The sequence below is a fragment of the Eublepharis macularius genome, chromosome 1, assembly GCF_028583425.1.
Source record: "Eublepharis macularius isolate TG4126 chromosome 1, MPM_Emac_v1.0, whole genome shotgun sequence".
In the NCBI taxonomy this organism is placed as follows: Eukaryota; Metazoa; Chordata; class Lepidosauria; order Squamata; family Eublepharidae; genus Eublepharis; species Eublepharis macularius.
Window position 1 is genome coordinate 96341326 of NC_072790.1, and position 16214 is coordinate 96357539.

A 16214-nucleotide genomic window follows, 5' to 3' on the forward strand; every position below is an offset into this window, starting at 1 on the left:
ATGGCGCCAGAAGCGCTTCCCCATTCTTTCCAGATCACCTTCCCTCGCCGCCCTGGTCTCTCAGACTCCAGTACTCGAGGGCATTTGCCCTCCTTAGCCTCGACGTCTTTGGGCGGCGGCCGGAACTCGGGGGGGGGGGGTAGGTGGGCTTGTCCTCCCTGAGGCGGCCGTGCCAGGTACAGCGGCAGCTGCTGCTGCTGGAGGCGGAGGCGGGCACCGCTCTGGCTGACGGGCGTGGCGGGCTCGGCATTCAGACAGGTGGCGCCTTCGCGGGAACCGGCCTTGGCGCGCTTCTCCTCTCTCGCGCTGCCTGTAACTGACGAGAAGGGGCTGCCGTGTCGGGGGCACAGGAGAAGCTGGCCCCCTGGAGAGCGGGTTGGTGAGTACAAGGGGCTCGCTAGTGCCCTGGCAAATCCCGGCAGCCTTATCTCCCGACCTGCCCCAGAATCTTATCTGAGAAGGGAAAGGGTTGGTGTAGGGCGGGGAGAGGCTCTCCTGGGAGCGCGCTTGGCACTTCCCGCTTCTTAGCCGGCCAAAGATGCCGAAGGACTCGGAGCCTGCGCGGCTGGGGGTTGAAGTCCGCCTTGGCTTAGTCGCTGCAGCCCCCGAGCGGGTCGCTTTCTAGCCCTGGCGCTAGTTTTGCGGCCTCTTGGTGCCTTTTGGTGAGCGGGAAGAATGGATTATCCGGGCACGGCTTCTCTCGCCTTGTTTGGGAAGCTGGCAGTAGGGTGCCGTGCAATTGCAGTACTTCGGTCAGATCGTTTTGTAATAGCTCTGTCTTAATTAATAGTGCGCTGTTGCCAAATATCGAAGGACTTTTTGTTTACTGAGACGGTGTGGCGGACTGGGGCACGCCGGTAACGTTCCAGAGAGGACTGCACAAATCAGACTCCTGGATATTGCTTATGATAAATAGGTTGCAGTCTAGAGCTGGGGTGGGGGTTGACTTGAAGGATGAAAAGTTTGTTCTCAGTCACACCACGAACTTCTGCAATGACTGCAACTAATACTGCAACTAATAATATGTGTAATTAAGAATGTAACATTTGTACTAGCTTTAGCAAAACTTCTGTAGAAGGTTTCTACTTAAGGTGCCATTTTCTTTACCCCTAAGTTGATGGAAGACAAATGGATGATGAAAGACAGATGCATATCCCTGCAGCAGGCAGGTGAATCCATTTTTAAAAAAGTTTGGATAAACAGTTTGGAGATTCAACTAAAAATACAAACATGCAATAAATATTTCTATTAACAGTAATTAATTTCACAATGGCATAAATGTGATAGGTATGTTCAAAGAAATGAGATGTTAGATGGAAAGGATACCTTTTCCAAAGAAATGCCTACTTCAGTAAACAGTTTGCTTCTCCTTTTGTATTTGTTCATACAACTGTTTTATAATGCAAGTATGTGCACAAAGTTGTCTCTTTTGTATACATTATAACTGTTTTCTGATTCTTTTGTTTAGTCCAAAACACACTCTCCAGAGTCTTCCAAAGAAGAAAAAAAGAAACCAGTTCTGGGAAAATTTGGAAATTTTTTCACTACAGGGAGAAGGAAAAATACCAAAAATACTTCAGAAGACTCTTTAAGGCCAAATGTTAAGACTGCAAGGTCGGGCTCTCCCCGCAAGAATCCAGCCCCATTGGCATCAATAGAGGACTTCAAAGAAATAAGTAAAAGTGAGGAGTGCCTTCTTGAGAAAATCTGCAATCGGAACCAGTCAGTGATACAGAATACTGTTGCAGAGACTGAAGAATACTTCTACACCAAGGACCTGACACCTTTGTATAATGACATTGTTTCAGAATGGAATTCTAAAGGAGCCTCGTCTGACAGTGAATGGTCACCTGATTGGCACAGCAGTAGTGAAACAATAAAAAATACATTATTTGATAGCAATCTTACTCTCCAGACACCAGAACCAGAAAAATATCTCATCACTGATGCAACTAAAACCACAACTCCAAATTTCTTCAGAAGTTTAAGTAATATAAGTAATGAGGACCAAGAACATAGCATATTAAATCATAAACAATTACTGAATGTGGACCCATTTGCAGAATTAGAAGGTGCAGCCACAAAAGTTCAGTCATCTGTTTTGGAATCTAAGCCAAGTGAGCGCTCCCACTCTTCTAGGGTGTTGACACTGGATATTTTTCTTCGTAGAACTGAACAGTCAATTTCAAATGAATTTTCAACTGCTTTATTAGACGACAACTACAGTAGTGCAGATGAAATGGATAAAAAATCTGCAATAAGAAGATCTGGAAAGAGGAGAAAATCTCAGTCATCCAGTGATGTACCAAATGGGGATAGAAATGCAACTGAGAATGTTGCAAAAGAAGAAACTGTTTTGGATGATATTTCTTCAGATTTAGTTGTGGAACAGATGAACAACTCTGAAAGAAAAGTTAAGTCCTCAGCCACAGCTAATCATGAGATGAAAACTGGAAGTAATCAGAAGGGATGTAGTAAAATGGAGATGGAGAAGAACAAACAGCCGCCCCCAACTTCATCCCCATACAGGAGGAAATCTTTAAAAAAAAATCAGTCTGATACAGTTCTTCTTTCACCTACAGGCTTGAAGAGTCAAGGGAAAGATTCACCCACCAAAAGACAAGTGGAGAGTGCAGCAAATGGTAGCTCACTGTCGAAAACCTTTTCTGTTGAAAAGCTGACTTTTGGTGAGAACATTGCAGAAACTTTTAAAGTTGCTTCCGTGGGTGTCCTAGGTAATAGCACTTCATCACTTATTGAAGGGAGGCGAGATTCTGCTCACAGCTGTGATGGCAGTGGTCCACTACACGCTGACAAGAACAAAAATGGTGGAATGGGAACAACAAATGGAAAGCATACTTCCTCTGATTTGGACAGCACAAAGCAGAGAAATACATGTTGGGATGTTTCCAGAACTGTCACAACAAAAGTTAACCTGTAAGTATTTTCACATTTTAAGTGTGATTGTATACTGCAGTGAGATGTTAATTAAATTCTCAGTAAGCATGTATTATACTTGCTAAATTAATATAATGCATGAGTTCTACTTCGATAAAAATAAAACAAATATCTCGACTATCTCATGGAAACTCTAGAACTTGCTGTCACTGCAAATACTTCTTAGGATTGATTTATGTAACTGGATGCAATTTGGATTGTTTTTGTTTATTTTCATTATGAAACAATACATTGCAGATTATGTTGGTTTTGCAGAATGTTCTCTATAGCCTATGTCCTAATTATGCTGAGCAAGGAAGAAATCTAAACATGGATACAGAAAAGAATACAATTAGTTAATGCTGTTTTAAAATTCTGTTCTTACTATTGGATCTGAATAACATTTATTTGGAGGAGATTCTTGCCACGTATTAAGAATAATTACATGGATTTTGGTGTATGATTCTGCTAACTTTTAAAATGAAAAGCATCCAGTGGTAGCTGGAATCAAGTGTGAAAGGGAGAACTTGACTCTTTTTTAAATGTCCATGTTTCCTCTCCAGATTTACCCCCCCCCCAAACTGATTTTCTCTGATCCCAGAACAAAGTCCCCAGGGGTGGCGATTTTAAGAGGAAAAACAGGTAGCAAGAAAAGGATTAAATGACCTTTTTAAAGGCTTTAGTGGTTACTTTGCATTTTTAAATAATCTGGGTTAAGCTATACAGAGCATACTGGGATGTACAATTGGCTTTTGTACTGGGATGTACAGTTGGCCTATTAAATGAAAAATGAAATCCTGCCCTCAAGTCATAGTTGACTTATGGCAACCTCTATTGGGATTTTCATGGCAAGAGACTAACAGAGATGATTTGCCATTGTGTCTGCCTCTGCAACCCTGGCCTTCATTGGAGGTCTCCAATGCAATTACTAACCACGAGCAACTGTGCTTAGCTTCTGAGATCCTGAGATTAGGATCTCTTGGGCTCTCCAGGTCGAGGCTGGCCTATCAAATGCATCACTATTAAGCAACCATAAATTGCCAGTTTTTATGCAGTCCCAGTCCTTTTACTGGAAATGTTTTATAACTCTAGGAATTAAACTAGATATCTCTCTGCTACTAAGCAAAAATAATACATTTTCAACGTAAGGACAATATTTTTTTCTTTATGTTGAACTACTGCTAACCCTGGTTTCTTTTTTCTTTATCTTTTTTTAGGATGTGGCCTGGTTTACTTGATTGACAGTGCAATCCTATACAGATATTCCATTCTAAGCCTGTTGATTTCAGTGAGCTTAGAGTAGAGCAACTGCATAGGTTTCCATTGTGAATGATGTATCTAGATCTGCCCAGCAGGAATCCAAAATCTCAGTTCATAGGTGCAAAATTCAGAATGGGTGGTTGCTTGGAGGTTGCTCCGCTAAGAAAGGTGTTTTTGTGAAATGATATCATGTGCCTCTGATAGTCTAAATACTCCAGTACAAACCACTTATCATAAGCAGCTCACCACACAGAACAGCTTCCAGGTGTTATTTTTTTTTCAGTTACCCATTCAACATTTTATGCACATTAATTGAATCACAGTGTTGTTGTGTTTCTTGTTCTGTTCTCTGCTTGTGCCACATGTAGTTGTAATAAGTGGTTCACTAAGCACTCTTACTAAGCCCCGTTTAAGTAAATGGGGTTTACTTGAGTGTACATGCTTAGGACTACACTGTGCATGTGTGAGTGATTGAGCCACTCTGGAGAAAACGATTTACTTTGAAAAAACCTTTAAGCCTTAATTTGAAAATTGACTTTTGAACACCGTTCAGATGTTACTGCATTTACTGCATTCTGAATGTGAACACAGAAGTAAATCCCAGGCTTTTATGCTCTGTCTTCTTCATGTTGCGAGATAATTAGAGATTTCTGTGCTTGTTGCAGAAAAAAATAGTTTGACGTTACATCTAAACTGGCAAATTACAGTTTGCACTTTATTTGCAAGCCAACATTCCAAAGTGGCTTTGATCCCTCTGTTTGAAATCCTAGTTTGTAAGGAAAGTGAAAACCATAGTTTCTGGTTCAGATCTTATGGCAAACTATGCTTTGCTGCAAAACTGAAAAAGTCTTAATTATCTGGCTGCATGTGAGAGAAGAGGAAGCATGAGCACAAGCACCCAGTGATCCTTCGGGTTCATTTACAGAGTAACAAAGCACGGTTCACTGTTACAGTCGAACTAAGTCTTAAAACCTACTACTGAAAATTTTGATCCAGTTTTATTACTGATTTTAACAACTATATTGTGCCTATTGTTAAAGTTTGGTTATTTGCAAAGGGTAGCTAAATAACTTTGTAACAGTTTGCAATCTGACAAAGCTTTATATTGAACAACTGAGTATTTGTTGATCTACATTAATTTAAACGGATTGATCTGTGGGCTTGTGCCCGTTATGATCTCTGGTCCTGTCTGTTCTTTGTTCACATTTTCCAGACATTTGTGAACAATTTTTATAAATTAGATTTTTTGTAAAAAAATGTTGACTACTTAGATTAAAGCAAAGGGTCGTTTTGCCACCATTAAGGCAGTAATTTCTTTTCAGTTGTCAAATTTGTTTTCCTTATGGAATTGGGTCATGTGACTAGTCATCACTATTAACTGCTCACCAGTCTTGAATCTTCAGTCTTACAAAACACTTTTTGCACTCTTCTTACAACTTATTATAGAAGAAAAAAAATGTTCTGAGAACCCATCGTTAGTCAAACATTTTAAGTATGGGTGGAAACGATGTGTTAACAGGAAGGTGAAGCATTCTCCAAGTTAATCATTGATTAACTTTCTCAGATAATCAGGGTTCTAGTATGACTTTGTGTCATACAGGAATATGAAAATCTGACTTTTGCATAAAATACAAGTAAATGAAAACTTTTTGGTCATTTATTTATAGTTGCATTTCATTGCATATGTTTTCTTAATCTGGCCAAGTGATAAATTTATTTTATTTAAATCAGATTTATCTTGAAATACTGATAGCTTCATCTTAAACATGTTTACCCAGAAGTCAATCCCACTAAGTTCAGTAGTATTTACTTCCTAATGTGTTACTTAGGAATGCATCTGTAATTTAATAGATTAGTTGAAATTGTAAATATTTAGGAGCAAGTCCCATTAAAATTAATAAACCTTACTTCCTAGGAAGCATTATTGGGGCTGGGATGAAAGGTTGAAGTAAATCACAATGAAGTCAACAAGACTCACAGTGCAATTCTCAGCAGATTTACTCCAGTCTAAGCCCATTGATTTCAATAGGAGTAAACTGAAGTAACTCTAATTAGGATTGCACTGTTAGTTCCAAATAAATGTTTTTAGCAGTTGGGTGTTAATGCTACATTATCATGATATTTAATTTAATAAAGCCCTGAATCTGTTTGTGATATACACTGCTTTTCCAGCAATGACACATCTGTTTGCATAGTTTCTAGTGGAAACTATGAACCATAAATGTAGGCGTTGTAAGGTGTGTTATATTATGGAGACCATAAATCATTCAAGTGCATTTTTTCTGTTTTTATAGAATGAGAAACTTGGCTTCAGTTGCAATATTTATTTGTTTGAGAAGAAAACAATTTATTTCTTAATATGAATGGAGCTTGCTATCTTATTCTAAATTTCTGAAAGGGAAGTAGAAACATAGGCTGCAGTCTTCTAAACACTAAAATATTTCCTTAAGGTTCCGCAGGGTTTTTAATAGATATGATGGATTTCCATGTTCGCATTGATTTTATTCACAAATAGTTTTGTGTACACTGCTGCATTTCTTTATTCATAATATTTTTGAAGGGAATGTATATATTTTTCAAGGCTAGTTCTTATCTACTGACGGTTTGTAGACCATTTTATACATAGGATTAGGCTTATAGTTTACAGTTGATAGAGGAACAGAACAAAGGAGGAAAAGCACCCTCTTTGTTTCTTAAAGCACCAGTAAAATTACTCTCTCTCATTTGTTCAGGTTTACTACTTTGTAAACGTATTTTGAGATTATAACAAATCTGCCTTTCACCAAACTATAAATTTGAATGTAAAAACCTCAGGCTTTTAAATTATTTAATTTATTCTCATATTTTACTTTCAGACTTATATTATTCTATGTCTAGCTGCATTGTTTAGTAAGTTATCGAGGACTAGATTAATGTGGAGCTGAAAGTGATTTTAAAGAGGGATTGTTTCTTATATGTATACATCCATTCCACTTTAATCTCTGGTAAACAGGTTGGACAGGTTTTTTTGTATTTTTTTTCAAAAGCCTACTCAGCCTGTTTGATCAGAAGCAGTAGTCGGACAAAGGAAAGGGTGTGTGTGTCTGGAGTTCAGGAACTCTGGCCATGAATTATGCAGTCCCTTATGCATTCTAAAGTCTTCTATGTATGCCATAAGTTTTTCCCCAAAAGAATTACCCTTCCCTACTCTATAGTTAAAGGGAGTGTATACTATTTTTGCCATCAGAATATATAATTCTCAACATGACTTAAATCTGTAGATTGGGGCCATGTGTAGATAAAGAAGACATTTCTACAAACTTGAGGGAACTGGCAAGTTTACAGAATTTTTTTTTTAAAAAAATCAAGGGGTTTTAAATCCCCTCCCTCCAAATCTCCATCACCGGCTACATCCATGGGCAGGATGGTGGAAGAGGATGAGGCTCTGTGAGAGTCACAGAGGATGGTGATGTGAGTGCATGAGGAGTGGGAGACCCCAGTGCTGCTGTGTGAGCCATAGAGGCAGTAATGATGCAGATGGGCGTGGGAGGAGCAGGAGCCTCTGCAGCCTCACTGCCACTGTGTGAGCCATGGAGGCAAAGGCAAGACAGGCAGAGGAGCAGTAGCTGGTGAATTGGTTGACAGACAAGCTGGAGGGAAAGATGGGATCCCTTCAGCCCAATGTGAATCTCATGGGTCACCACTTTTTATATCTGAACTGGCAAATTATGGCTTGTACACTGTCCAAACCAGCACTGCAAACTACAGCATAGATGTTATAGCAAACTGTGGGTGTTTTTGATAAAACAGAAACACTGATGGGTTACAAATATAAATGTGGAGGAAACGGCTTCCATACCTCACACCATGGCCCAGATCTAGCACCTCCAAGGGTCTGTCTTCTGTGAGAGACATCTTCAGTCACTCAATAATATAATTACTTCAGAGCAACCTTAGAAATAAAAAAAATGAGTCTTATTTCTGCAGCATAGTATTCAGATAAGTTTCAGAATTCAGTTCAGATTTCTGAAGCATGGAACAGGAACAAGGCTGGTTCAACAAAGGAATCACGGGGCCAGTGCAAAATTTTTGGTATCAGTCTCTTAACTACGGTCAAAATATCTAGCAGGATCATATGCTGCCTTCCACCCCATCCTTCTCACAAATGTATTTTTCTACTTCTACATGATGGCTAATCCTACTTAAACATTACATCATCACCAACATTTGTCATGGTTAATTCTGGCTAGCATCCTCTGTTGATCATCAGGGTTTGCAGTTGGTTAGCAAACTCTGGTTAAAAGAACTTGTTTAAAACTAACAGTTATTAAATTTGGTGCCATGGATCAGGCTAGTGATAGAACTATGGGGAGAACTATCACAGCAGAAGGGGCTGGATTCGAGGAAGGATTGACTTCCATAGCCTATCCTACTTCTTAACCATGGTTAAGATTTTTACAAGATTGTGTCTGTAGAGGCAGTAAAAGCAGTACAGTTGAAGCCTGGGTGGCAGAGAGCAGGTGAGCGTATATCTGCTTGGTTGCTTTCTTCTTGGAAGTAATTTAGTTGTTTGAAGTTATTGGGCCCAGACCACTAATAAAACAGCATTTACTAGCTGGGAACAAAGGCTGGGGACAGTAGTGAATTTCGTTATGTTATACCAAGTCTGTTCTGTGGAAGTCTACCCTGTAGTGGTATCAACTTGATGTTGAGATTGGTCTCCCCATTCAAAGTATTCAGTATAAAGATGGTGAATTTTTTCAAAGCCAGACTGAAGGGTTCTGGTTTTGGAAGATTGTTCCATACACTTTCCTAGCACTTCAAACAATTTTAAAATGAGTCAGGAAATTATAGAACACTAGGGAGTGGTGCAGGTACAATGAGAAACCTACATACATTATATCAGGAGCTAAAAAATAATGATTTGGGGGTCAAACTAGACAAGCAACCAGGGAGCTTCAAGGATTTTCTGAAAATAAATTCCAAGTCACATTGACTCAATATAGATCACAACCACACAAGGAGAAAAAAGGGGATTAATCCTTCCATCTATTGAGCACTACCACCCCCTCCAGCTTCCATGCTCCTATTAACCATGACAGAAAAAAGAAATGGACATGAGTTTTTTGTCAGTTTTTCCACCAAGATGCGTAAGAATGCACTTTGATAGGCAAAATCATGTGCAGCTCTGATTCAAACTAGCCTCCTACACGCCTGGATTTTAATTTTTGGAAATACTGGGAAGATCAGTTCATGGATGTACCAGCATCTTTTCTGTTTTGATCCTTATATGAACTGCTTTAAAACACTGAATAATTAGGACTTGTTAAAAAGCAAGACATCTCTGATGAAGCTGCTTCTTTCCCTCTTTTTTTATATGCTTTTTATTAATTTTTAAATAAAGATATATACACATAAACATAACACCACGGGATAGTAGGGGGTATCAAGAGAGATAATATAAAACAAAATTGCATACTTACGTATTATATTCATTTTCCATCTCTACAATTCATTCCTTTTTGTAACTTCTTTTCATTATTTTGGACCTAATTCTCCTGTAAGACTACTCTGCTTAGTTCTGGCAAACATATTCTCTTTCCTTTATTTTTTATTTCCCTTTCTCCTTTCTTTTTTCCTTCCTCCTTCTCTGTCCCTTTCCCCTCCTCCTCTTTCTTACCCTCTTCTCCCTCTTTCCTTTATTTATTTTCTCTGGTCCTATCTTCATATTCTCATTCTATATTTTGATTTGATCCATCCATAGAAGGGTGTCCATCTTTCCTGCAATTCATGCTTACTTTGTTCTTTTATCAATTCTGTTAAAATGTCCATCTCTGCTGTTTCTAAGACCTTTTCTGTCAGTTCTCCTTTCGTTGGTATATCTATCTTCTTCTAATATCTAGCATATATTATTCTTGCTGCAGTATCAAATTCCCCCTTTTTCTTCTCTATCCCCTCTGTTATACTATGGAGGACAGGTTATTGGACATATCCAGATACATTTTGGCCAATTTTTCCAGTGTCACATACCACCTATAGTACATTTTATACAAATTTTCTTTAAATGTGGCTGACTTTATTTTAATATTCATCTTCCATATCTGTGACCATTATTCTAAATCAATATTATACCCCAGATTTTGTGCCCACTGTATCCTGCAGTCTTTTATTACCTCATCTTCCCTTTTCAATTGCATTAAATACGAGTATAATTTCTTAATTATTTTCCATTTGTCTCAAATAGCAATTTATCAAAGGGACACTGTTCCATATAGAATCCTTGAGGTTTATCTTTAGCAAATCTGAATTCGATTTGTGCTCTTAGCCACCAATCCATATTTATGTCCTGTTCTTTTAAATCCTCTATTGAATTTAGCTTTCCATCTTTTCCTAAAAGTTGCTCATACCTATATACTTTCTTCCAATTTAATAACTTTGGGTGAGTAAATGCTTCCACTGGTGACACCCATTTTGGGATTTTTTTTATAAACCTGCGGTTTTAATTTTTCCCAAACTAACATTAAAGATTTTCTTATTATATGGTCCTTGAAGTTTTTGATACCAGAGTAATGCACACCATCCCAATTTGAGATCATGCCCTTCTAACTTTAAAAGTCTTGTATTCTGGATTAGAATCCATTCTTTAATTCATACCAGTGCACAGGCTTTATAATTAGAGATGGGCACGAACCGGGGAAAAACCGAACCATGTGGTTCGTGGTTCGTCAAATTTCACAAACCATGAACTTTCACGAACCTGCCCCTGGTTTGCGAACCGGTTCATTTGGTTCGTGAAAACATTACATCCAGGTCAGAAAATCATCTCTTCCGGGTAAGCAGAAGTTCACTTCCAGGTCAGCAGAAGGTCTGCAGGAGGTTCATCCCCTGTTGCCTAGGAAACTGATTGATTGGCACCAGGCTGTCTGCAGTGATGAACCAAAAAACGAACCAAACGAACCAGCCTAAAGTTCGTGGTGGTTTGTCAGAAATGAGATCTGACAAACCGTGGTTCGCGAACCATGAACCGGCCTGGTTCATGCTTAATTTTGGTTCGTATTTCAGTTCATGCCCATCTCTATAATATGTTTCCCAATCTGGCAAGGTACATCCCGCTTTTTCTTTTGGGTCCTGTAGTGCTTTGAGTTGTATTCTAGGTCTTTTGCCTTGCCATATAAATTTTGAAGTTATTCTATTTAACTCTTGAAAAAACACTTGTTTCTGTATAATTGGTATGGTCTGGAATAGAAACATGAATCTTGGCAATATATTCATTCTGATTGTGGCTATACGTCCCAGCAGTGATATATGCATATCTTTCCATTTATTTAAGTCCTCCGCAACTGCTTTGATTAATTTTTGATAATTATCTTCCATCAATGAGCTACTCTATTGGTTATATAGATTTCTAGGTATTTCACTCTTTTTTCCCTTTGGAATCCAGACTTTTCTGTTTAATTTGTGCATTTGTCATATTTTTGGTGATAATCTTTGTTTTTTGCTGGTTAACCTTCATTCCTGCCATTTCCCCAAATCTTATTTTTGCCATCAGGCAGTCAATGTATTCTATTGGTTCTTCCAGGATACATACCAGGTCATCAGCAAAAGCTTGCAATTTAAATTCTTCTCCTTTTATTACTGTTCCTTTTATATCTTTGTCATTTCTAATTTCATTGTTTAGGACTTCCAGAGACAAAATAAATAAAAGTGGCAATAGTGGGCATCCCTGCCTCAATTTTTTTCTATTTTAATAGATTCTGTCAGGTCTCTATTCACATCTATTTTTGACCATTGTTCACTATATATATCGCTTGGATCATATTTATACATTTTTCTCCACAATTCATCTGTTTTATTTGTTCTAACATAAATTGCCAATTGACATTGTCAAATGCCTTCTCTGCGTCCAGAAATATCAAGGCCATTTGTTTTTCTGGGTGTACTTCATAGTACTCTAGAATATCTAAAACTATTCTCTCGTTATTCCTCAGCTGCCTTTTTGGTAAAAAAAAAAAAAACCGCGTGATCTTGGTGTGTTACTTGGTTCAATATCCTTTTCAATCTGGATGCTAATATAGTAGCAAATATTTTGTAGTCCACATTTAATAATGAAATTGGTCTATAATTTTTCACCTCTTTGTGGTCTGTATTTTCTTTGTGAATTAAAGATATAGTAGCTTCTTTCCATGTATCTGGAATCTTAGCTTCCTCAAAGACCTTTTCTAACAATTGTTTAAAGGGTATTGACAAGCATTCTTCAAAGGTTTTGTAATATTTGGCCGGGAGTCCATCCAGGCCTGGTGCTTTCCCTCTATTTTGATTTATAATTGCCTTTGTTATTTCCCTTATAGTAATTGGTTCATTTAATATTATCTTCTGTTCTTCCATTAGTTTTGTAATCAAGGTTGAATTCAGATATTGTCTCTGCTTTTCTAAAGAAATTTCCACTTTTGGGTACAGTTTTTTATAGAAATTTTCTAGGATCTTTTTTAGACTTTTTCTCCTGTTTCTCCGATCCTTCTTCGTCTCTTAGTACATTTATGATCCTTTTTGCTGTTTCTTTTCTAAGTTTGTATGCTAGCCATCTCCCTAGTTTATTTACAAAAAAAGTTTTGTTTTTCAAACTTAATTTTTTTTTGCTATATCATCCATCAAAAAATTGTTAATTTGATGCTGCAATACTTTTATTTTTGTTTTCAGCTCTTGGATTGTAGGGTTTCTCTTTAGATCTTCTTCATTTCTCTTTAAATCAATTCTTGATATCTCTGTGTCTTTTCCTTTTTTGTTGTACAGCAAATTTAATTACTAATCCTCTAAAGTAAGCCTTGCTTGTGTCCCACACTGTTGACATAGGAATTTCTGGTTGTATGTTCTGTTTAAAAAATAATTCCATTTCTTTTTTTGTTTCTTCCACAAACTTGTTAAAAAAGCAAGACATCTCTGATGAAGCTTCTGCTTACTCATAGAGTTCAGAATGTTCTTTGACAGATAGTATTGCTGTCCGTGGATGAGCTGTCCGCACCCCCCCCCCCAGACTTGTCACCGCCACAGCAGGCATAGAGCAGGGGCGCCGGGGCCTGGAGGAGCCACAGATGGGCAAGAAGGCAGCCCACAGTTGCCAGGAGACCAGGAGCAGCTGCAGACAAGCCCCAGACCTCTCCCCAGGTGCAAGGCACTGAAGGGCAAAACACACGCCCAAACAACCAAACAGACAGGCAGGAAATCCGCCTGCCCAGGCACACATTGGGTGGGGCCAGCAAACAGGGTGTCAGGCACACAGAACTGCCGCTGGCCCCGGGAACCTGTTGATCCACACAGATGCCCCTGGAGAGGCGGCTACCAGGCCGCCTTGCCTAGAAAGGCCCTGCAAGCCTCATCCTCCAAGTAGAGAATAAGCGAAAAGGGATAGGCCCGAGCTGGGGAGAGACACCTGGGAGCCTCCCCAGCTGGCCTGGATCAGAAGCACTCAGTCTAGGAGAAGAAGAGTGTAGATCAGAGCAGGGAGGGACACCTGGGGTCCTCCCCAGCTGGCCTGGATCAGAAGCAGTCAGCCTAGGAAAAGAAGGGTATAGATCAGAGCAGGGAGGGACACCTGGAGGCCTCCCCAGCTGGCCAAGATCAGGAACAATCAGCCCAGGAGAGGAAGGGAGGAGAGCGGAGCAGGAATCCCTATATAAGCAGACTCAGTAGGGAGCCAGGGGGTGGAGACTTAAGGAGTGGATAGAGAGAGAAGTGAGTGTGATGTTGAGAGCAAGTAGGAGAAGGAGAGATGAAGAGGAGGAGGAGGAGGAGGAGAATGGGGCTGGGTATGGAAGGGAGTTAGAAAGGAGGCAGCAGGCAGTCAAGGTGATGGAGTGGACAAGAAGGTGCGTGGGTGATGTATACCCCCTTCCAGCCACGAACCCAGCACAAGCAACAAGCCTCAAGGCAGCCTCCTCGAAGCACCCGTCAGGCACAAGAGTGCCCCATGTGGCTATGCCCCAGCCAAAGCAGGGCGAGTCCACTGACCTAAAGCCCCAGCAAGATGCCAAGGGTCCGAGTGCAGCTGTGCCCCAGCCAAGGTGGGGCGAGTCTGCTTACTTGAAGCCCCTGACAGGCATCAGGGCATCAGGTGTAGCTACCCCCGGATGGGGGCCTGACAATTGCTACAACCTGCCAAACAATTTCACAAGGGTTTCTATTAGAGAAGGGACTTGATAATTGCTATCTTTTTCATGTGATGTATTAAGAAAATAGAATGAAAGAGATCATTTACAATTAAAGCAGATGACAAATCAAGATAAAATTAATTTACTGTTGAAAAGCTAATATTCTGTACACTTGGTATAGTAAATGAGAGATTTCTTTAAATTAGTATACCATGTTGTTTGATTTTTCATCTGAATTGTAATTATATTTATTTTATTTCACATTTAACATTCATTGGTCTTTTGGGGACTGGTACTCGTAAGACTAATAGAAATGTTCCCTTATCAGAAGGCTTCGTAGAATATTGTGTCTTTTTTACTGCATTAGAAGGATGGTAAAATAATACTAGAAAGAAACATTTTATAATAACTTTGCAGACATGCATTGTAAATGTTTTTTTTATTTTGTTTTTGCAGACCAGCTAAACCAAAGAATGTTGAATTAAACCTTAAAACGCCGAGAATCTCAGATGATGTGGGAAATGAGCAAGATTCTCTGGACAAAGCTGCTAAAAATAACTTCAGTATCGCCAATAAAATATCCATGTTTGAAAGCAAACATAGCAATCAAAATCAACCTGCTGAAGTCTCCGCTTCGAAAAAAGGTTCTGTATCAAACACATTTGTTGGCAGAGCAAAGCTGAAGTTTGGGAAACAGCCTGCTGAAGGTGAACTGACAAACAGAGTAACAAGTAAACCAAACAGTCGCCAGAAGCCGCTTCAAAATGGTGCAAGGATGAAAGGAGGATCTGCAGAGACAAAGATCAAACATGAAGAAGGAACTCAAGCAGGCATTATAAATGAGGAAGTTAGAAATACTATGGGGTCTCCACTGAATCAAAACGGTAAAGATGATAATTATGATGATCAAGTGAGTGTTTTTGTTTCTAAAAAACTTGATTCAGAACTAGGTAAGGACACCTTACTACCAAAAACTACATCCTTGCAACAGAGTAAAGAAATGGAAGCTTCCAAAAATAGCATAAACAAGAAAATGAATGCCACATCAGTATCACCGGAAAGTGGAGACAGACTTTCCCATGATAGAGATACCTGTTCTCATAAAGTTGATAGAGATCCCCAGCAATCTGACTTAGTGCTCACAAAATCAGAGTTAGAAAAAAACATGGATTCTGACAATAAAAATGCAAATACTGTTTCCGAAGGCATACAAATATTTGAGTTAAATAGCAGTGTGCAGCAAAGCCTAAGCAGTACTTCTAATATCCCTAAAGCAGGCAATGACAGCATTTGTGATTCTCCATCAGACATGGAAAAATTTACTGAAACTATTAAAAATCTAGACAGCTCTGTCTGTATACCCCAGAAAAAGAAAAAGACCAAACTTCCAAAATCACCTGCACCTCACTTTGCTATGCCTCCAATACATGAGGACAATTTAGAAAAAGTGTTTGATCCTAATATATTTACAGTTGGTTTGGGAATAAAAAGGGACAGACCATTAGATCTAGCCCCATCCTTACAGCTTAAATTGCAAACCCTAGAAACTGAGACTAAAGTCAGACCCAAACGTGCTTCTGCTGAAAACAGCATGCTTCTCCAATCACTGAAATCATCCCACAGAAGAGACCCTACAGCTGTAAAGGATACAAGTGGGAAAGAGAACCTGGACAGTATAGACGGAGACATTAAGAGATCTCGACTTGAAAGTAGTGCTATCTTCTCAAGTCTGCTTTCAACTAAAGACAAAGTGTTTATGCCTTCAGTAACCTCTATAAATACGATGACAACATCTTTTACATCTCAGAAGAGTGCTGATTCGGCAGGAAAACCACCATTAAGATTTGATACAGCTCAGTTATTGGAGGTAATAGAACAAACATCTATATAAAA

At 39.2% G+C, this 16214-nt stretch overlaps 1 protein-coding gene across 3 annotated transcripts in view; it reads left to right on the forward strand.

The window, feature by feature from the left end:
• Positions 1-16214, forward strand: part of CRYBG1 (crystallin beta-gamma domain containing 1) — a 155791-nt gene that overhangs the window by 92721 nt on the left and 46856 nt on the right. For 2 of the 3 annotated variants that reach the window (XM_054996866.1, XM_054996942.1), the window contains exons 3-4: positions 1469-2937; positions 14778-16188. In XM_054996866.1, coding sequence (XP_054852841.1) covers positions 1469-2937; positions 14778-16188 — 2880 coding nt within the window. Of the gene's footprint in view, positions 1-619; positions 663-1468; positions 2938-14777; positions 16189-16214 lie in introns of those variants that run through there. The other variant, XM_054997026.1, reaches the window with a different exon arrangement.